Source organism: Salarias fasciatus, chromosome 5 (genome assembly GCF_902148845.1).
Source record: "Salarias fasciatus chromosome 5, fSalaFa1.1, whole genome shotgun sequence".
Taxonomy (NCBI): domain Eukaryota; kingdom Metazoa; phylum Chordata; class Actinopteri; order Blenniiformes; family Blenniidae; genus Salarias; species Salarias fasciatus.
In genome coordinates, this window is record NC_043749.1 from 30,241,991 (window position 1) to 30,265,117 (window position 23,127).

The 23,127-nt window shown below is 43.8% G+C and overlaps 2 protein-coding genes and 2 long non-coding RNA genes across 5 annotated transcripts in view; 3 read left to right on the top strand and 1 right to left on the bottom strand.

The window, feature by feature from the left end:
* LOC115388443 (membrane-spanning 4-domains subfamily A member 15-like) overlaps positions 1-23,127 on the top strand; it is a 68,222-nt gene that overhangs the window by 27,653 nt on the left and 17,442 nt on the right. The gene's annotated exons all lie outside the window — the stretch shown is intronic.
* Positions 1,578-21,151, top strand: LOC115388447 (uncharacterized). Its single transcript, XR_003931479.1, has 4 exons — positions 1,578-1,588; positions 7,620-7,622; positions 16,907-16,913; positions 21,043-21,151. It is a non-coding gene; the product is annotated as an uncharacterized LOC115388447 (long non-coding RNA).
* Positions 5,413-7,165, top strand: LOC115388448 (uncharacterized). The gene is made up of 2 exons (XR_003931480.1): positions 5,413-6,809; positions 6,889-7,165. It is a non-coding gene; the product is annotated as an uncharacterized LOC115388448 (long non-coding RNA).
* On the bottom strand, positions 8,524-16,835 carry LOC115388442 (membrane-spanning 4-domains subfamily A member 15-like). Of its 2 annotated transcripts, none has more exons than XM_030091595.1 (8): positions 16,687-16,835; positions 14,045-14,234; positions 11,569-11,679; positions 10,796-10,852; positions 10,113-10,220; positions 9,715-9,825; positions 9,259-9,357; positions 8,524-9,180 (listed from the first exon to the last, which is right to left on the bottom strand). In XM_030091595.1, the coding sequence occupies exons 2-8, from the start codon at positions 14,186-14,188 to the stop codon at positions 9,112-9,114; spliced, it is 699 nt and encodes a 232-aa protein (XP_029947455.1). In that variant the 5' UTR covers positions 14,189-14,234; positions 16,687-16,835; the 3' UTR covers positions 8,524-9,111. The 2 variants fall into 2 exon arrangements, with proteins under 2 accessions (XP_029947455.1, XP_029947454.1); XM_030091594.1 differs by having other exon boundaries at positions 9,259-9,360.

Sequence of the window (23,127 nt, forward strand, 5' to 3'; positions counted from 1 at the left end):
GCTGGATCTGGAAGTGTTGAATAGTTTATGAATCCAGAAGTAGGCGAGTCCGGCGGCAGGTCAGATGGTTCACAGAATGGAGGTGGTCCGAGACGAGGTTCGGGATTGCAGTCCAGGATCGGAGTCCGGTCAGTCTGAGGCAGACTGGAGAGGCTGGAGAGGCAGGAAGCTGCTGGGTGAGGCGGCGAGCAGAGCGGGACCCAAAACTGAGGACGAAGATAACAAAGTAAGCACGATTGATAACTGAAGCTGAAACGTACAAGCGCACATCACACACTAGAGTAGATGTTGTGATCCAGCGGTGACTTCCAGCCAGGACACCACTTAAATAGTGAAAAGGACAAAGCAGCTGAAAGTCATCCCGCTGATGGGCGGGCCCCCCGCTTCCGTAAACAGCCTCTCCAGCTCCACCAACCTTAAAAACAGAACAAGAACCCACACAGCGCCATGAAGAGGATGTGCAGGTCGTGACACTGACTCTGGGTCTTTTGTATTTAGAGCTAAAAACTGAATGAAATAGTTATGATCAGACATTCTCTTCTGACTGTTCTACTCACATCATCTTCATCTGTGGATTACCTGCCTCCATCTCACTCTGTCCTGTGTCTCGTCCTTAAAACAACCTCTCAATTTTACTGTGTAAAATTCCACATAGAAATAATAAAGCATGATTTATATTTTAATGTGGAATTTCTGATCATTAAACTAGTGGAAAATAAACTCAAACTTTTTTCTCTAAATAGTTTCTTTAATTTTGTTTTAATAATTTATTGTTGACTTGTTTTTTAAATTCACTTTTTCCCCTCATTTATTCATGGTATATTCTGACCCCACGCTTGTTTAGTTCGTAAACTTTTTTGCATCAATAATCCTGCAAAGCAGGACCGGCTGAACATAGTAGCTTACATCAGGAGGTGCAAGGTTGATAAGCTTCTACATTCACCTCATCAGGCTGTGTGTTTCCAAAGAGTACAACGCATTTCAGTGACCTCAAGTCCTTTGCAAAACGATTTTTTAAAAATAATGAAACTACGTTCAGATCTTGGGAATAAACAGTTGAAGACGCCGAGTCTCCTTCACTGTGTAGATGATGGAGACACTTAAACTCTCCAGGATCAGGGTTGGAGAGCAGTGCACTAGAAGTCTGATGTGGTACAGGAGCACAGCATCCAGCTCTCACTGTTGCACTAACTGAATGAATAAACAAACGACGACAACAGGAGGACACAAGGCATGGAGACAAGACGATCCGACATCCAGAACTCACACAGACCGCTCCTTATGAACCCCATGTACCAGGTGACTGCAATGACCAATCAGGCACAGGTGAACGACATCAGGGAGGGGATAGCACTCATCAGGGGGAGAAGCCCCACAGCCTGAAAAAGAGACACAGGCTTTGTTCGAAACCGCGTACTTACCTACTACTCATGCTAACTTATTAAATATGCAGTGCGTTTACACTGGCAAATGTGATTTGAGTAAGCGAGAAGTTCCCGGATGCATACTGCATTCGCCAGAAATGTTGAGTATACATCGTGTGTTCACTACTCATACTGAAATTACCCAAGATGCAACGCGACGGACAGTGGGAGAACGGAAGCCGATGAGCACGGAGAAGCAGCAGCAACAACAGCAGCAGCATCATGGTGGACGAGCCGTCGCAAGTTTACAAATGTAAGTAAATTATAAAGTATTTTAGCGACTTCATTGCTTGTATGCAGTCAGATGAAGATGCATAGGTTTTCTATTCTTTGTTTTGGGCTTTAGATGTAATGTTATGTTGTGTTGTCGCTCCCGCCTGTTAGCATTAACCCACATAATGCCACATAACGTCAGCAGTACAAACTGTGTTATCGATACAGTTTGCCAAGAACGAGGACTTGTGGTGTAGAAGTACTTATTAACATGGTTGATGTTTAACCTAGATCGCATTAGTTCGCGTTAGTTCGCATACCTCAACGTTATTGGTTGTGTTTCTTCAAGGGACCGACAAAGACACGCAGCGCCTCATCAAATAGAGGGGGGAGAACGAGCCCCTCTTCACCGGGCAGCGCAATGCCGCAGTTCGAGGTTTTGAGTTAGTATTTTTTTTGTCTTTGAATGATCATAACACTATTAAATGGCCCATTCTGGGTGAGGAAGTTTTCCTCAGTGGATATGTAAGGGCAGAAGATGTTGTTGCATCTGTATACAGTCAACAAATGTTTTTCTTGTACAGCCTTTATCAGGGACAGTCATTTGGAGGGAAGGTGGAGGCTTCCTTTGTGAAGAAGTGGAAAACCTCAAGCAAAGTACAAAATGAGTCGAATAACAAAAGAATTACAGTGCCAGTGCGAACAAATACACTAACTAATATAAAAAATGGTGGTGGGTATTGACTGGTGTTGAAAAGTTACGCATTCAAATCATGATCAGAACCATGACCATGCATGTGTGTGTGCTGTGCAAGTTGTTGTGTTTCGTAGGAACTGAAGGCTCCTCGCACAGGGGTGAGCATGGAGGGGGGGAGCCTACTGCTGCCACCTGGAAGTGGTTTGGTGCCATGGATGAGGTGTTGGGGGACAGGCCATCAATAGCGCCCCCTGTCCTCATCACCTCATCTTGTGGCACCATCTGCAGCAGTGGCCTCTTCTCCCTCCCCTCCTCCCCGCATCCACATCAGCCGTGTCCCGGGGGAAACGTGACGTTTGGGTCACTTTCCTCCAGGAGCTTGATGAAAGGGAGACGTGCGGAGGAGAGGCGGAAAGAAGGGAGAGAGATGCAGAACAGAGAAGAGCGACTTGCAAGGGAAAGACGAGAGGAGGAGAGACGAAGCACTGAGAGGAGAGAAGAGAGTGGATGGACATGAGAATGAGGGAGGAGCGTCGAGAGGAGAGAGAGAAGCGAGAGAGATCGAGTCGGGCAAGAGACGAGAAACTGATGGAAATCATAGACAAATTCCTGAATAAACAATAAGCTGGAATGTAGAATAAATGTTCTGGGAAAGAGTTTTCAGTGTCAGCGTGTCTGTTGTAGTTTGCCATATAAATGTGTGCATTACATGAGTGACTGTAACCTTGAATGGAATAGGATCAGAAAAGATAAGATCTGATCACATCACATAATATTTTACAGTGCCAGTGTTACATTTACACCTTTCAAAAACTTAAAATAGTACGGGGATGTAGACGTTTGAGTAGAGTGAGTGGTGGCAGTGTTGGATAGCCATGACCTGGATGAATAAATGCTTTGTAGACAGATTAATCATACATTTTAATTATGCATTTAAATAGAAAAGGCATTTTAATTCTACTATTTGGTAAACAGTTGTCATCTTGTGTCAAGTTTCATACATTAATGTGAGCTATGTCTTTTTTGGGAGCAGGTAATGATTAAAAGAAAGACAATTGAATGGAACGACAAAAACTCAAATATTAATAATTTGTACAGATGTAGAAGAGGGAAATACAATATTTGTTGAAAATATTTCAGTAGATTCACCGATAGGCAATGTTTTATTGCACATTTACCAGAGCCCCGTTGGCCAGCGTGTTTCCAGGTTGATCCAGACAGGCCTTCTTTGTTACTGTATTTGCCAGGGTGACTGAACCTCCCATCATACTTGGCCTGCCTGGCAATCCTGTACTTTACCTGTTTCCACCTCTTACGACTTGGACGTGGGGTTGGATTTTAAGAGGCACTAACTATTTACAACAGGGTTCATTAAAACAATAACAACTACTTGAACATTTTCACAAACAGAACTTCCTGTATTAACAGTAATCGTGATCTTGCAGAAGAAGAACCCGGTCTGTCGGTGCAGAAACTAAGGCTGCCAGTCTGTTCCTGAGTGTGTCCCCAGATCGCTGCACTGGCTCATGTCCTTCCTCTCCATCGTCACCACCACCTTCCTCCTCCACCAGCTCAGGCTCCACAATGTCCCCGGTGGCGATGCAGAGGTTGTGCAGGAAGAGGCAGGCAGTGATGACCTCAGGCACAAACTCCACTCTCACCTCTAGTGCCTTGAGGAAAATGGAGCGCCACCTCGTCTTCAGGACTCCAAAAGCCTTCTCCACCACACCCGTGCCCTGGACAGCCTGGTGTTGAACCTGCCCTCCATGGCATTGCGGACAGGCTCCCTGAAGGATGTCAGGAGGCAGATTGGCTCAGCCAAGCAGGGTATCCGCCATGCCCAATCAGGTACCATTCAGGAGGTGGGTACAGCTGGTGCACAGAGAAGGGGCTGCTCCTCAGGACCCTGGCATCATGCACACAGCCAGGGAAGCCCACCACCATGTCCAGAAAACGGCCCTTGTGGTCACATAAGGCCTGAAATTGAACGGAGTGGAACAGCTTCCTGTTGAAATAGTCCCCCGCAAACCTCCCAGGTGGGACAATGCAGACATGGCACCCATCAATGCTTCCTGCCACTCTGGAGAAAGCCGGGCAACCAGCCAGCTGCTGGAATCCAGCGCCGATCTCCTCCAGCTGCTGCCTGTCAGGAAGCGGATGAGCCTCCTGAACACCCCCTGAATGACCCCGCTGACCTCGTGGATCATGTCATGGCAGGTGGTGTGGGGAATGTCAAATGCCTCTGACACAACCCGTAGGATGTCCCACAGGCCAGCCAGTACACAAACACCAAGACCTTAAAGCACTTTCCCCATCCATGGTCCTTGTCTGCCACAAGCTGGATGACGCTGTCCAGGGACTCCCAGGACACACGGAAGTCCTTCCTAGTATCACCTCCACTGAAGAAGAGGCACAGAAGAGGAACCTGGGGATTCAACCTACAGTATGGCCCTCTGACGCTACCTGTAAAAGATTTTATGAAAATTTGTTCCATATTATTGGTTATCTTGTTATTTAGTCATTTTAATAAACTTTATTCAGTTCACAGTGACTGTTTCTTAATGATGTACATTTACAAAGCTGAGTGTGGTTATATTCTGGCATGAGTTTGACACCCCTTAACGGGACAACGGTCCAAACGGCGATGTTAAGTGGGATATATTGCGGAACGGTTTATTTCTTGTTTTCAAAGTAAAGCACAGACTTATGACTGAGGTATTTTGCATGGGAAAGGGGTGGTTTATTTTTGTGAAAATAACCGGAAGTGCGTTGCTCACTGCGGCTGGCTTGAGTTTTGCCTAATTCGTCCGAACAAAATCATAAACGGCTGATATTCGGACAAATAAACGACACACTCCAGCTCTAAACGACCACTTTGTCGCCTAATTTATGAAAAAAATCTCGATGAAGTTCTACATTTAAAGTTTAGAGCTAAAGTGAAATCAGCTTTAGCCAGTCGATTTCTGCTCAGGGAGGAGTGCAATGCATTGTGGGTTATTGTGTAGTGTAAACGCTTTGCATACTGTCTGATGGACTGAGTATGCAGGATGCAGTATGGACAGTATGAGTATGGAAGGATGTGGTAGGCAGTATGCGGTTTCGAACACAGCCACAGAAACACAGACAGGACAAACACGAATCATGACAGATTTGTTCTGAAGAACACACCACAAAATGAGTAAGTGGACTGATCAATGCTAACGACGGGAGTGACGATACGATCAGCTCATGAGAAAAGACAAGACACAGTATTGGATTCACGAAACAAGACAATATTTCAACTTTACTTTCAAGAAAACTAAAATGACAATATATCATGAGACAAACCAACTTTTTTTTTTTTCATTTAACAGTTCCAAAACAATCCTGGTGCATTTTTAAATGTTTTAGAATTTGCATCCATGCATGACCTTAGCTTGAGCATGAACTTCTTTCTGTAACTAAAATGAAATATTGCTTTTATGAAGTGCAAACATATGTACCAATATGTAACCATTAGGGGTGGTCTGTCAAAACAGTGCTCGTGCTCATGTTAGCCCTGGTGTTCAGTACTATCTTCTGACAGTGCTTACAAATTTCTGTGTGTTGCCTGTCTCTCGTTTGTCTTTCATTATTTCCACTGGGTGCCCAAAATGCTGCTACAGAACAATTTAAAAGTGGCAGAGACATCTTCAATGCTAATGTTTTCAGAACCCGACGTCATTCTGACTTTGGTCAGTGGGCAGCAAAGTGTCTGCTGCCTCTAGCCGCCACTAGCCGCCACTGCTAGCCATGGCTGCGAGCCCCATTGCTTTCCTTCTACCTCTTCTTGTCAGTTTCTGGCAGACTACATTTAGCAATGGCGCATTACTGCCCCCCAGGTCACAAACAGAGGTTTAAATAGCTCACAGTCTGATAGGCTTTTTCGCTGTGGACAGCTCTTCACTTGAATCAGAAATATTGTCACGATTTAATCCCGCACCCCTAATGCTTACCCCTTCCTACTTTATTATTTCCAATGAAACAGAACAGTGCTTTCCATACCTGCTTCTCCAGCACTACTGTCATGCATGTTTCGATGTGTCCAAGCTCCAGCACACCTCTTTCAAATAAATGGCTGTTCGTCAGGTCTCCCAGTTCACATGGTCCTGGAACTTGGTAGTTGTAGGGTTAACAAACCATCTTTGTCAGCTGTCCATGCCAATGTCTCCCATGCTTGATACTTATAGCGCATCTATGTTTGCATGTGGGTGGCTTTATGATAAAAACAACCAGTGCCAACTTATGGCCTTGTCATGCCCGCTCCTCGACCACTGGATTTCTGTGCTGTCTTTCCCCCTCCCCTTCTGTTTGCAGGCAGGCGTGCTGTGGGTGGGCGGTGTAATCACTTCATTGGAGTCACCTGTTCGGAGAGTGGCCTGATCTGTTCCATCTGCGCCTCTCTATTTAAGCTGGCTGTTGTCCACTCTTCGATGCCAGACCGTAAAACTTTTTCAGTCAGTTCAGCTTCAGTTTCTTCATGTCTTGCTATAGGTCCCGTGCTCCGGTCTCACCTTGTTTTTCTCTCCATTTCAGTCCACACCACCTCCTTTCTCATCTCGCCTGCCTTCACCTCGCCTGCTCACACCTCCACGTCTCTGGAAAACCCCCCTTGGGACTACTCCACCTCGTCGGCGCTCTCGGCACCAGCTCTGCCCGCCGTGCAGCTCTAGCTGGCTCACCTCCGCTGCCTGCCGTCAGGCTCAAACCCGGAACTTGGTTCCCCCCAGACTCGGCCTTCAGACTCGGCCTTCGGACCCACATCCCAGACTTGATTAATTAATCATATATTCAATAAACCTGTTTTACCTTCTACCTGCATCTGATTACCTTCCACACCTGAGTCTCTGTGTCACGCACCGTGACAGGCCTGTCATGTTAACTACATCATTTTTAGTGTTTCTGTCTTTGCTTTGTAAACAACTTTTTAAACATGAAACTTTTCTGAAAAGAAAATGGAAAAAAAATTTTCACTTGAAATACTGTTGTGTACGCAGGGTCTGAAATGCAGATCCATAACAGAAAATAGATTAGCCCAACGATGGGTAGAGCATTTGAACATTTCTTTTAGTTCAGTTTTTGTATCACCTGTCAGAAAAATGCTGTCATTTGCTCTGGCTACTTTTCAGGGTGAAAAGAGTTTTTTTTGGATCATGTTCCAATCAAAAGTTGATGAGGCAACTGTGAAGGTTTTGCATACATTTTGAACCTAAATTGAGGCCGTGTTCCCACCAGAGGTATTTGGCTCGACCTAACTGACGTAGCAGCCCGTGGTCGAGCCGGGAGCCACAGTGTGAACACGTTTTTCACATTGGGTTGACCTACTTTGGGTCGAGCCGGGACCGCTTCGAGGAGGTCCGAGGTCGACCCCGGCTAGATGCAGTGAGAACACAGTCGCTCCCTGGGTCGAGCCAACTTTCCTCGTTTGCCGCACTTTTGTCCGTGTGAGGCTTCCGTAACGCATGAGACGTAACCCCATCGTGGGGACATCGTTTCCTTTTATCCTGAGCACGCACATTGAGCATGGCGAAGAGCAACCGTAGGCAGACCCAGTTCCAGCGAAACAAGCGTTTTTCTGTATATCTGGGCTGAAAATTTTATTGGGGCATAACTGTCAACGAAACACAAAAACAACTTTTCCAGTGAGTGAGCACGTGACCATTACGTCAATGTGACGCCATGACGCACCCCACTGAGTCATTTTTGAGTCATAGTGCATCCCGCTCTGCCCTTTTGGTTCGACGGTGAGAACCCATTCAGTTATTTTTGGGGAGGCTGATTTACAAATTCACACTTCCAAAAAGGGGTCCTGGCTCGACCCAAGTCGGTATGAACATGCCTAGAGAATTCTACAAGGGAATCAGGAGAGAGCAACGCAATAGTACTTATCGCAGCTTTAACACAAAACACATTTGGAGATTTTATTTTTATAAAAGGAGGTGATAAAATGAGGACTCTGCAGTATCAGACCCGTTGTATTGGTGCATACCTAATATTTTCTGTTTGTTGAATCCACTCTTCATTTTTTTGACTGGCTGGAAAAACACATGCTCAAAATTGTGATAAAACACATGGAATTTTTCAGAAATAATCAAATCGTGTCTGACTTACAAGAAACAGTCAACCACGCATGTGTTCATCAGGTAATTATGAAGCAGTTCCAGACCAGAGGAGGGTTACTGAAGCGTTTTAATTTCATAGAATAACATCAAACCAAATCCACTTTGCACACTGATTTTCAATGTATTATCTGACACATAATATTTCAGTAATGATACATCACTCTGCAGCTTGTACTCATATATTAACCTTCCGGGGCGGCTGTGGTTCAGTGGGGAGCGCAGTTGTCTCCCAATTGGAAGGTTGTTAGTTCAATTCCTGTCTTCCCCTGTCTTCATGTCGAAGTGTCCTTGGGTAAGACACTGAACCTGAGACTGAGTGCCTTGCATGGCAGCTGCCTCCACTGTAGTATGAATGGGTGAATGTGATATTGCAGTGTAAAGCGCTTTGTGCTCTGTCAGTGCAGGGTGAAAAGCGCTATATAAGTGCAGTCCATTTACCATTCTGATACATTCTCCCTTAATCTCTCCTCCCTGCTTCATAAAAGTCAGAAGCAGAATCCACGTCTACCACCATGAGGCTCCTTCAAATTCATTCCATGAAAGTCTCTCATGTCTCATTGATATATTTTAAGGTTACAGAAAAAGAAAGACAAGCTCAAGCTGCAGCTTTGCAATGATCAGGTTCAATGTGTGTGGGTCAGTTTGGTTGATAAGCTGGAGGCTCAGCAGAATCCAGATACAATGGGTTTTTAAAGCTGGGCTCCACCTGCAAGACAACAGTGCACTGTCAGTGGGATTTCAACTCGCATTGAAAAGATTCACATTGCAAACAGAATTAATCTACCTGAGGGTTTGGCTGAGCTGGGGCAACAGATGCTGCTTGGAAATGGGGCGGAGCCTGAGAGGTGACCGGACCTTCTGCAGCTTGAACAACGACTTGTGGCTGCTGGAAGATAAAAAACACAGACGGTCACTCAGGCCCCGTTTACATGAGAAAGTTTCAAGTGAAAATGTTCAGTTTTTCTGGTTTTTTTTTTTATTTCATGAAAAGCTTTGAGTTTACACAGCAACGTTTTGAAAACAATGTCCGTTTCTATTGAGATGTCAGATACAGTTTCTGTCTTCGACACAGACACAGAGTTGGAGCATTTTCAAAAATTTCCACCTCATTAGCTGTTGTCAAAGTTATGTTTTCAGTGGCTCCGAGCACCGTTTTCACATAAATGCTTCATTCATCTGAAGGACGGTAACTAATCTGGTGAAACAACACTAACAGATCAACAGTGTGGAGCTGACTCACCTCTCTGCAGCAGCAGGTTGCATTACAGGCGTATGCTGCCACGATGATTGAAACAATGAGCTCCAGGAACTGGAACACAGCCACCGCGACCGAGTAGCCACCATAGTAATCCTGAAGACAGTTTTAGTTAGTATCTGCACACAGGGAATTCGGAATACATGCATACAACTCATCCTGAAAAGCTAAAAGAGAGAACTGCTGCACATCAGTACATAGATCTTTGCATGATTTGGAGTTAAAAAAAAAAAAAAGCCAAAGAGAAGATTTGATGACACAAAGTGTCTACACAGTTATTGGAATATTTTGGACCTCACCCCTAAATGAAGGTTATAGAAAGATGACTCAGTGCCACAAAAGGTACACTGTGGAGGTTTTCAAATAACTATGAGAATTCTTACATAACTGTAGGGGTAGTGGAAGAAGACTGCGGGATCCAGCGCAAAGAGGATGACACCAATTCCAGCAACAACTGCTGCTATGATGTTGAGCACAAGAGAAGAGTTGATCTGGCAACAAAAGAGAGTCGAGATATGAGACAGAAAAGTTTGATAAACTCTTTAAAATGTCTGCCAAATACAAGGATCTGTCTTGTGATGAGTGGCAATGCCAGTGTTTTAAATTTATTCTCACTCAAAGAAAGCTTGAAGTCAACTATCATTGATCACAGGATCAATCCCCTATACAGACTCAGATCACATTCAATCCACACAAATCATCCCACTCATGTTTTATCTCACACCAAGCTGTAAGCTCTGATTGATTGGCTTAAAATAAATGGTGAAAGCTGTTGGGATCAATGCTAAATGCCTCTCCGTTGGGACTTCATACATCATATACATTCTCTAGCTTCTCTAGTATGACTTTCAGCTAAATGTTTTAGCTAATTTTGATTATTGTTGGAGGAATGTCCCACAAAGGCCAACGCAATATATAATTAACCCACATTCAAAAGTGACAAAGGTTAAGTTACATTGACTACTGCTATTCCACATTTTTGCAATCCAGTCCAAAATTTCTCATTTATCAAAATTCAAAATGGAATCATAAATAAATTTGAAATGAAATCATCTGTGTCACTCACCAGGCAACGACTCAAATACTTCTCAGCAGCCACCGTCACAGATCCAGAGGCGATGTACTGCAACAACATTTATCAAATGAAACATTATAATCAGATTAAGAATAACCAAATACAACAAAGCCACTGGTCTTTCTTAAGGATAAAGTGGATTTTGTCAGTATTGGTGATCTTTATCATGGTAAATGGACTACACTTATATAGCGCTTTTTCATCTGCATTAGCAGAGACCAAAGTGCTTTACACTGCAGGATCGCATTCACCCATACATTCACACACTGGTGAAGGCAGCTGCCATGCAAGGCGCTCAGTCCACCCACCGGGGGCAATTCAGGGTTCAGTGTCTTGCCCAAGGACACTTCAACATGCAGAAAGGGGGAGACGGGAATCGAACTAACAACCTCCCGATTGTCAGACGACTGCTCTCCCCACTGATCCCTCATATTTGAGTATGACTGTCCTCCTCGATCACCTCTTCAGGTGAGCACAGAACCCAATTCTGGATGAGATTAATCTAATCCAGTGTGAGCAGGAGAAGGTACTGGTTGTGGATTCTGGTTTGTTCCTGTTTGGTGGTTTCTCTCGCCATCCTGTCCTGTGCAGCATCGCGGAGGTCATCACTGTACATCATGTTCTGAAAGTGACTTGAGTTCAATGACCCAAATGCAAGCCCTGCCTTTGAAGTCATGTACACTGTGTCCTTCTCTTGATAATAACTGGATGTGAAGACAGACAGAGGTGACTTGAAGGCAGAGGAACATAAAAACTGGACTCACGATCAAAGCTCCCCAAACAAAGATCCCACTGAAAACTCCCAGTGAAGGTTGGTGGACAGCCGTCGCGATCCCAAACAGCAGCGTCAATGCCCCAATAATGATCTGAACAGTCTGCAGAGATAAACAGAAGAAACCCGACCGATGACAAACTGTGTTTGGAAAGAATGGAGAGAATCTGATACAACTAGAGACCCTCATGTGAGGGGATCACACAGCTCACAGCCCAGACAGACACACTGGCCGCCGAGGCATCCGTCTGGCCCGTCAGACAGACAGACAGACAATATGGCAACTGAACAAAACCTTTTGGCCAAGTTTGGGACCATGCCCAGGCAGGGTTCTGAAGTGGGTTTGACACAAAAAAATCCTGCAGAGGAGGCATTTTGACATCTGGATGAACAAATGGACAGACAGACAGATATCCACATATGGTGAAACAATACAGCCTCCTGGATACTCTGCGATGATTGACCGATCATCATGTTTCGCATGTTGACGCATATCGGCATCTGCCTATTTTTTAATCCGAAAGCCGATAAGAGATCAATATGAAACAGAATTATGTTGACTCAGATTCAGCCGTGCCACTCAGCCTCCAGCATTGTCCCGCCCAAAGCACTATCTGATTGGTCAAAGTCAGAGCCAGCAGGGCTAGCAGCAAATCAGGACGGTGACTGCAGAGTGATAGATGTATGTGCATAGAGCTATAGATATAGGGGCAAAGAGGAGAGAAGCGAAGAAGCTTTGTCAGAGAAACAAGCTCTGGAGAGAAGAGATTTGTCTCCTGACTGGCAGATTAATCATGTAAAGGCTGAGTTCTGCTTTACACACGGACATGATGCCGTAAAACACAGTAAATCACAACAACCATTGTGAAAAAAGTCCGGTTAGCTTTATGCTAACTTATATGGGAAAACCCATGGACATGCTAACAGTTAGCACAATAGTCGTGGAACTTACTGGAACAGATTAAAATGAGAAACATTTCACTTACTGAATACAAAACACAAACACTTATTATTTCAATGCTAACAGGCATATATTTCCCTCGCTCAGAAAAAGATGAACAACAATGAAAAACCTGTAAACTCTATTGTTAACCTACAAAACACAAATCCAGATAATATCATCTGCTTTTATTATACTTCTTTTGTTGGGAAAGTGTCATTTTCACTGTAGTAATAGAAGAACAAAAATCCCTCCTTCAACTGTTTTAAAAATCAGTTTGATCTTTTTTTTTTTTTTGTCACTGAAAAGGATGTCTGGTACTGCCTCTCATAAAATACTGTGGTGAGCGATGACTTCGAAGTGTGCAGAAAAGACAGGAGACATCTCTCTGCTGCAACGGCTTTTATTATGAAAACTGGCCCACAAGCCCTGAAGTTATGGTGGTACAAACCTCCCTCACTCACGGTTTAACCAACCTCAACCCACCCCTGAACTCCCAGCATGCAATGCAGCAACCAAAACATGAATTAGCGAACCCCAGGTCTCTACATATACAGAGACGTGTCTCTTTTCTTTTGATTTGATTTCAGCATGTAAGGCTCAGATGAGTGCACATTTAGACTGATGTTGACTTTTGTTGGTTTTGTTGCACCTTGGTTGGTTGTTTGCACCTCCCTCTGTTTTTCTTATCTTTTTGCTTTTGTTTTCTTGTGTTGATTGTCTGAGTGATTGCCTCCAGTTTGTACATGTTCTTTCTTTCAAAAAAAAACAAAAAAAAAACAGGAGGTAGCTACAGAAGTTCTAGATGCTTTGTACTATTCAAAATTTGACACCAATATTTTTAATTTTACTGCAAGTGAATATTGGCAATAAATATCGGTTTCCGGCCTCCTTGACTACCAATAACCGGCTCTATGCTGTGAGCTATAAACACTCTTTAATTTCTCTGGACCGTTGATGTTGAATTGGACTCCAGCTATAGATAGATCAATAGATAGAGCATAGATATTGGGCAGTCAGTGAAATTTCTGCGAAGTTCAACTCAATGGTGTCATGAAAAAATGAGTAACAACTTCATGTAGTGATCCTCAAAAGTTTTCAGTACGTCTTTGAACCAGAAAATAATTAAAAAAAAAAATTCTCATTGATTTCTCTGGAAGGTCTGCTCCACACTTAATTATCTCAGTTTTTCATTCATTAGTATCTCAACAGAAAACAAGAATTATTTCAATAGAAAGATGGATAGATTATTAAAAGATTTATGTTCAATGAATTTGGGCAGTCTGAAGCCCATAATACAATTTAGGAACAAATCATTGGCTAAACAAGTTCATTATTTACCCACCAAGCTATTATAGTATATTGTCATACATAGACAAATACATAAAATCATGTCCTGATGTCTTCACGGACCGTACCGTGGTTATAGGGCTTGACAAAAATCCCAGGCTGTTATATTTCCATCTGTTTCTGTCAGTGTCAATCCAAAAAACAGTGTGTTCAAGTTATTCTGTTATCAGAAACTCACCCCGAGCGCCTCGGGATGTCCCTTCCTGAACTTGTGTCTTTGCAGCGGTGGCTGCTGCGCCCCGCTGGGACCCACTGGGAGCACGTGGGTGACCACCATCATATTTCCCGAGGTGTAGGAAGAAGCCACATTAGAAGAAGCCATGTTCCACGTCCAGATGTTCCTGGGATCTTCTGAGCTGCTCCACTTGCTGTCACATATAAATCCACAAGTTAATCAACAATCACTCTGTTAGGAATGGTGGTAGCACAAACAAATGGTAATCATTTACTGGAAAACATTAGGTCATCGTATCCGCAGAACATCTGTGTTTTGTACTTTGTGTGGGAGTGTCAAAAGCCATGATGAAATACTGTTCTCCACAGACTTGCTGGGAAGAAAATGGAGCAATATGTTTCCAGAGATTTTTGGGTTGCGAAAGCCTCTTTCACACTGACATACTGAGTCTGTTAAGGCCTGCAGATCGCTGTGGTGGCAGTCTGCCATGCACCATGGTGCTGGGTTGCACAAGATAAATTTCTTGATAAAAAAAATGGAAGAGAATGAAACTTGTTTGTACACTGATGTCGCATCACTGGTGGATGCTGCTGGATTGCATATGACGTGTGAAAAACATGGATTGATGCCGTGTAGTTGAGCAGAGCTGGAGGAGGAATGTTGTACATGAAGCAGAGACAGTGCTCTGTTCTCCTACAACTCAATCTGATCTTGTTCACATCTCGCATTGTCACAGACTGTGGCAGATTGACCTTCAGATTAAATTCCATGTGGATTGTCCAGCATGACCGTGTATACATTCATAAAACAATCTAAAAGACAAGGTGAATCATCATCTCTGCCTGTTATTTCGAGAAGGAGCTGGACTGCAGCATGATGGATATAATGAACCTGGAAGACTTATTTCACACCATCAAAGAACCAATACTGTTGCCAGATATCTACTAACTGACAATGAGGAAGAATAAATGGATCCAGCAGAGAAGAAAGTTTGTGAGGTGGAGATGAGACAAGCAGAAGGAGAAGTTGAGTCATTTAATGATTGCGTGCACAGCATCGTGAAAGTGTCATAATGCTTACAATGATTCCTTATTTCCAGCATTGTGGGGGAACCACTGCACACACAACCTGGCACCGTGGCGTCCACTGCAGTCCACCGCCACAGTGATCCGTGGACTCAGTATGTCAGTGTGAAAGGTATAAGAGCACCTCAAGGCTAATCCAACCAGTTGAAATAACATTTTGTTTGTTTTTGAAGTTCATAAAGGTTTAATCCATGTTTAATCCTAATGAAAATGTATTTTTTTTAAAAATTAACTGTGAACCTTACTGAAGATACTGCTCTCAGTGAGAAGTAACAAACAGGGCCATCAGGAGTCACGTGACATGATCAGAAATAGAGCAGCAGCTGAGAGAGATGCCACAGTGGTGAGACCATGGCTTCTGGAGCAGCGAACAGCAGCTCAACTCACACTGCAGCGCTTCTCTCTTCTTCCCCAAAATTAAACTTGTTACAAGATGTTTTCATGCCGACAGCATGAAAACCATTTCTTTTGGAATATTCAAAAACTGCCAGTTTTCAGTCAACTTAAGAACTGTAAAATCATACCTATTTGTAACACTGAGGTAAAATAGCAAAGAAAATGTTTAAATGCTGTAAAAAATCCCATTAAAACAAATTACATCATATCTTTCTTTCACAAGTTGTCTCAAAAACTTCAACTCAAACTTCTGAAAGTTCAAACCTCAAAGAATTACGACCTTTGGAAGTTTGAAAGTACTCTCTTACCTTAAAGTGTCTTTTTTAGAATCAAAAATGTTACGAACACATAATAAAAACACAGGTGAAGACAAACTGCAGAAAACCTTTCAGATTCTCACTGCTCAAGTCAATCAGGAGACAAAAGAGAAACAGAAACTTACAATGAATGACGTTGTGACAATAATGTAATTATTAGTTTAGTATTTTGTATATTATTATGAGGATTATGTGTAGGTTAATGAAAAGTTCCTTTCTTGACACCAGGCTGTTCTGTCTCCACATGTTTGTCCTTTCGATCATGGACTCATGCTTCCTTCACTGCCTGTTGTTCAACAGACCTCACTACTCAATACACATATTAAACACTGAGGAACATAAAAAACAAAACAAACAAAAAGGCAAACCTCTCAAAATGGTTTGGATTTGATTGTAGTTTGTTGTTCACTTTTATCTTTTTTTCTTCATAACCGATTTTGTCTTGTCAGTAGATTTCAGTCCCCCGTGCAATGACAATAAAGTCTATTCTATCTATTCTATTCTATTCTATTCTATTCTATTCTATTCTATTCTATTCTTGTTGCTGTTTTAGCCACTTTTAACCATCTCTCCCTTTTTTCTCAGCCACAAGCTCAGACTCTTTTTTTAAAAGATAGGGCAATGTGCAAATGAAAAAAGATGAGCTCATGTTTTAAACATTTCCTGACAAAGCAAGAGCTAAAAAAATTTAAAAAAAAACCCCTCAAACCTGAAACTAAAGTCTCATGTCAAACTGATGTTTCCTTCAAGAAAAGATCTTTTTTTAATTTTATACCAAAAACAGGAGATTTCACCTCACTAACAAACAACAAATTTCCCAGTTCTGCATTTTGTGAGAAGATCTTACCTGAAACTTTAGCACAGCAACAGTTCAGATCCAGACAAGCTTCTTCTTGCCCCCAAAAGAAGTCCTCAGCCAACTCACTGATTCCCGGAACAAAACAAAAAAAAAACTCACTGACACTCTGAAGAGGGTGTGCGTCATTTCCTGTTTTTATGGGCACTTATTCAGCCGTCTCCCTCACTGGTTGTGCTTCTCTCAAGCATGTTTTATCAGTTATGTTCAGGGGCGGGGTGGGGTTGAAATTCAGCCTGGGAGCTTGGTTTGGAGAGACTCTTTAACCAATCATATGAAGGATGCAAGTGGAACCATAATTTTAACACAAATACTTTTGTTGGCAATATGAAAACAATCTAAACATATGAATGTGTGTGAGTACATTTAATGATTTATGCCAGGCGTCGGCAATTTCATTTGGCTTGGTGCCAATTTTTGTTTGGGCACTTGAATCGCGGGGGTGGGGGGTGGGGGCTGGGGGGCATGCACACGTACATAATGAAAGATGTTTTTACTCCAATCTAAACAAGTATCCACTCTTGAACGTTAAAACAATGTCAAAAATGTTGTAGTTTATAAAAGTTGCTTCTACTTGTCACAGATTGCTGCTCATACTTCATCATCTACTGCTCCACTCAGTAGAGTAAAAAAAAAAAAAAATAGAAACAATAAGATGAATTTTGAAATACCTGACAAAAGCAGCCTGGAGTTACTGTGGCTGCCTGTCTCCAGTCACCAACTTGTTTCAAACTGTCTTTTAAAACAACAATGTGTGTGAAATGTGGAAAGTACATTATGATAAATCATTATAATTCCCTATTTCCAACAATTTAGAACTATTTTCTATGTTGTGAATGAAGGCTTTTCCTGGAAATGAATATGAAGCAAACCTATAGAAGCGCCTACTGTGAGTATTTATAAATGTTTTACAAGACCTCTGATCTGAAAAGAGTCGGATTGTGACTTTGGAACTTGAACGCCTCACAGCTGAGGGACTTTCATCTGCAGCTCCTTCACTCCTGAGTGCAACATGATGATCACTGAACCAAGATGAAGATAAACAACAATAGAACAGTAAACAGCCAGGCTAAACCCAGAAATCAACATACCAAAGCAATGTTCCCCTTGTTCTCTCCAAGCCATCGCTACGCCGCTCAGATCCTTCCTCTCAGAACTGAACTGTCCGTCAATCACAACCTTTCCTGTTCTGTCCGAGACGCTCAGGGTTTAAATCTCCTTTCCACCGTCTCGGAAGTTGAGATTGCGTCCCGTCAACTGATGTTGGAGCACGAAGGAATCGTTCAAAGCCAGCTAGTTCGTCAGTGGCTAACAGCTCAGCTAACTGCTGACTGAGACACAGTGGTGTCTATCAGCATGCTACTTTTACAAAGTGTCCCTGAAGGCAGCAGGAGCTGCATAGCAAATTGTTCACTGAATCAGAGGTTTTCAAGGTGTTTCACAGGTAATAAAGGCGGTTTAAGAGGAGATGGATACCGACAGGTTAATGGACGTGTTAACGCCTCTGTGAAGCAGGAGCCTCAGATTCTCATCTGGCGGGCCAGACATTATTGTTTGTGGGCCACCAGTTGCCAACCGCCGCGGTAGATCATTAACCCAGTCTGTGCTTGCCTTGCGGCTGCAAGGCCAGCCTGCTGCGGTCAACTGCAGCTGCGTTTGGGTTTAAAACAAACAAACGACAAGAAAAAAAAAAAAAAAAAGAAACTTCCGGCCACCGGCCCGGAATAGACCAGCAGTTCGGGAGACTTCCTGAATCTCCCGATGGCCAGCCCACCCCTGGTTATGTGCCTCCAAGAGCTCGGCACACCCAGAGATCGAGGAAAGAGTCAATAACTGGAGTTACTGCCATAAGACAGTGTTTAACAGGAAATATACAGAGCTGGCAGTTACCCAAGGTTTTGAACTTCATTACTGATAAATCTGACTTTTTCTGATGTTGTTGCTCAAAGTGGCTCCTTCTTTCTTTAAAGCCAGCGGTCTGCAGGCTTCATGACCAAAAGTCTCATTTTCATGATTTTTCAAGAAATAACAATTGTCTGGAGCCACAAAACATTTTATCATCTGAAAAAACAAACAATAAAAAACATCACAAAAACTGACATGCATTCAAAAAATAAGGTTGCATTAATTCGTTGCTGTGGACTCTCATGGATGGTGAAGCAAAAATATGATCAACATGAATCTCTTTCTTTGAGCAGCAACAATGGCAGCAGTTCATATATCAAATAATATTTAAACTGTGCTCAAAAGGAACAGTGCGACTACGGTCTGGCTACGGCGCCACTACGGAGGCTGTCTGGTGGTTAGAAGGGTCCTATTTTTCTGCATGCCAGAGCCCTGCCACGTCAATCCCAACAGAAGATAATCGGTGCCGGAAGGAAAGTAAATCCGTGTTCCAAAATAAAACTGATTTCAAAATAAAGTCTGAGTCATGTTTTCTAGCAGGATGCATAGCAATAATCGTGATTTAATCATTATGTACATTAGTAGAATAAAAATTTTGTGCTTTGTCTTTGTAGGAAAATCAAACGACACCAAATTACACAAAAAATAACTATAGGACTGGAGCGGCTCTGTGTTGCCAGATTGGATGGGTTTCTGCCAATCATTTGAACACGTCAGGTGGTTTGTGACTTTTTTTTTTTATCATACAAATATGGTTTTCACGGTTTTAATGTGCATTTTCTACAGAGATGGAGATTTGGGCTGCTTTCTATTGAGTTGGACAGGTTTTACACAGTTTTTCTGTTACAAACTGACCCCGGCCCGCCATCAGAGAAGGGGAAAGTTATAGCCCTGAAGGGAAAAGGTTTGGGGACCCTTGGACTAAACTATACATGACAAGAGTCATGTATCTTGTGGCGACCTCCTCAAAAAGAGGCCAAAGGGGACCCCTGCCGTGGGCATGTGGCCAGCTCAGTCCCTCGGGACGAAATAACAATAATACCGTTTTTTCAACTCCCACACAACAGGAGCCTCACACAGTGGTGCAGTACCACTGCCCCATCTCACGATGGCGACTGTGAGGCCTGAGAATGTGCAACCTGGTTGGTCACAGTTGGGGTGGGGGACTGCTTTGCATGACTGCTGATGTGTTGTCATCACATCAGCAGTGCTGCCGTTAAAAGATGCAGACCGGCTGAAACTCAGCAGGCAAAACACAGATTTTTCTCTGAGCAGATGCGGATAGAAGTATACTAGTTTTCAAGCTTGTGTTTTCTTTAATCGTGAACTGAAACTGGTTTTGTTCATTAAACGTGTGATTCTGTTTACTTTCCAGTGCCGCACATGCATCAAGCAAGCAAACGTCTCTCTCAGCTCAGATCTGCAGGGACGCACAGGCAGCTGTGTCGTCCATGTGTTTGAAAGAAGAAGTCGGCCATTCCATCTTCCCTCCTTTTAATAACATTGACTCCCCCCTATAAAAGAATGCGCAACTCGCCCGTCATGAGCGCGCAGGCGCCAGACCTTTGGATCTTTGCACACGCAAGCACCCACTCGTCGTCATCCCGCCTCTGCTCACGGAAGAAGGGTTGAGAAGAATCCACCCCCTCCTCCCCTGCGTGTCTTCCTTTCCCCCCGCCCTCTCTGGGTTTAAGCCCAGAGGGGCTAATCCTCCCGACTCCGTTGTCAAAAACACCCACTCTCTCTTCTCTCCCCTCTCGCTTCTTCGCTTGCTCAACACACCACACACACACACACACACACACACACACACACACACGCACACACACATGCACACACACACACACACCACACACACACACCCACACACCACACACACACACACACCACACCACACACCCACACATATCCCCCCCTGGTGGTGGCTGCAAGCTGTTGCACCTTACATTGCTGTGAACTACTGTAAACTTAAAGTCCAAGTAAAGCAGAAATAAATTTGTATTATGAGTTTGTCACACTGCATAAACATGTGTCATTAACCACTGAGCCAAATTTGAATGATTAAAAAAATTGCTAAGTATATAAAATAAGGTCTCAAAGTCATGGAAAAAAGCACTTCTCTTTGCTGTGAAGCACTGGAGCCACGCCCACAGGCGGGAGGGAGCCGCCTCCGTGTGACTGTGACAGTGACATCTACAATGACAATGGAAGCTAGCGCTAACAGCCTCATGAGACGGACCCAGCCCTACCAATTTGAGCCATCAGAGCCAGAAACTGACTCTGAGTCAGATGCTGAGAGTGCTCAGCCTCGTTCCTCACAGTCTCCATCAGAATGGTTGTTTATTTGTTTTAATTAGACAGTCGGATTCCCCCGGTCTGCACCAGTTCTAAGCCAGCTGCCAGGCGCCAGCCGAGTCGACCCGCCTGGGCGGGGAGTCACAGGTCCGCAGCTGGGGAGATCCACGGGAAGGGCCCGGCGCGAGTCCAGAGTCGCCGCCGCCAACCGCCAACCCGACCCCCTCCGAAACCGACCTGCCTTCCGCGGCGGACACCGTCCTGTGGAGGAACCCCCGCGACCCCCGGGGAGAAGGCCTCCCAGACCCGGCCGCACTTCGCGACGCGGTGGTGGGCCCGGGTGAGCCGACCCCCCCCGGGGACGAGGGCAACCCGCGAGGCGGGCCGCGTGGGTTTATTTAGCTAACAGCATCGTTACCCTGCACACTGTGGCACTCAGAGAAGATGCACGAGCGACGTGGACGTGATATGTCTGGTTAGCTGACTGATTGACTGGTTAGCTGGCTGCAAACTGTCGTACGAGATGCTATCCGAGACTCGAATGCGAGCTAATGCTAATGCGCTAGATGTATTTGTATCGCTTCAGCTAAGGGGCGGGCTTATACGAACGAGGGACTCGTTACGTAACGCTGCCCTGATTTCTGACCCGCCCATTAAATCCTGAACACAGAAGCGCTGAAAAAAGTCTGTGAAGTCTACCTCCAAAATGAAATCATAAATGGAGGAATGGCTTTTATATGTTATAAAGAAATACATTCATGACCTATTTAAGGTGTTTAGAAGAAAATGGCTGATTTTGCTTAACTCGGACTTTAATTATATAAAAAAAAACAATATAAATATATATAAAGTATGTGTGAATGTATTTACACAGAGCTGTGGGAATATGTGGAGACATCTATTTCAAAAGAAATAATTTTAAATTGTTGGTTGAGGAGACTCCTCCCACCAGAAGGAGCTTCTTAGCAATCCAGCAACAATGATGGCAGACAGTAAGCTGAGCCACTCGATAAGATCAGATAATTTATTCATTGTGGAAAAAGGTAACATTGTGCATTTTTATTGGTTAAACAATTTGTGCCTCCTTTGATTCATTTGGATTACATAAGTAATGTAATAGTAGCTGCAGCAGCAACAGCATAAGTTGCTAACAACTGTCTGTGTTGTTTTTATTTTCAGACATTCAAAGTTTTTGGCCATGGTGTTCGCCGTGGAAATTCTGCTTTTCTGTTCACCGTTTGCCGCTGGCTATTCCATATGTTCCTCTGTTTTTTGCTTGCTGTTGGTTTGTGGGACTTGTGTTCATCTGTTGATGTTTTTTTTAATCTATCCTTACTACCTGTCATGTCAGAGGAAGAGAGTTTTGGAGTAAAGACTCACCTGACTGTTTTTTCAGTTGCCAGCCCCCTCTACTTAAAACACCTTCCCACGCACCTGATCACAGGTGAAGAAGAAACCCCTGAGGAGGATTGGAGAAATTAGGTGTAAATTCCAACACCAGTGATGACGTGAACCAGTGTGGGGCACAATCAACATTAACTGTGGTTGAAACCAGCATTGATGGGAGATATGGAGTCCATTGCTTTTTCCATTTTCCTTATTGAGCTGGATAGGCTGCCTGCTGCTCATCTCAAACCAGAGCTGATGAACAGCTTGTCAAGAGTGTCTTCACCACTGAATTGCTGCAGGATTTTGCAGTGACGGGGCCAGTGTGACGCTAGGAGTGAAGGATGACTTTTCAGGCCTTGTACCGTGGCATTGTCTTAATCACAGACTGGAGCTGTCTGTGGATCAGGCACTGGAGGCAACAAGGGGAACAAAAGACTCCCAGGCCTTCCTTATCAGCCTCTATTCATTGTACGGCTACTCACTAGAAACATTAAAGAGCTAAATGAGCGTGCTCCCAATTTACACATCTGACTCAAAAGGCTTTAGAAGACAAGACGAGGAGAGAGCAGAGAGGGCCAAATCCAAAGGTCTGCTATCATAGCCGTGCTCTGTAAACTTCCTGAAAAATCTTGCACGGACAGCAGATATCTGACTGAAATGAAAACTCGCCTGACTTTTTTCAGAGCGGAAAACCACACTCCCAAAGGTCCATGAGATCATGACGATGTATGTGAAACACGTTTAAAATCTCAGTTCTTACACAGGGCAGCATGCAGTTGAAGCTAGCCAGGCAGAAGAAGAGATTCAATTTAAGGGAACAGAGTTAAGAGTCGTCAAGTCTCC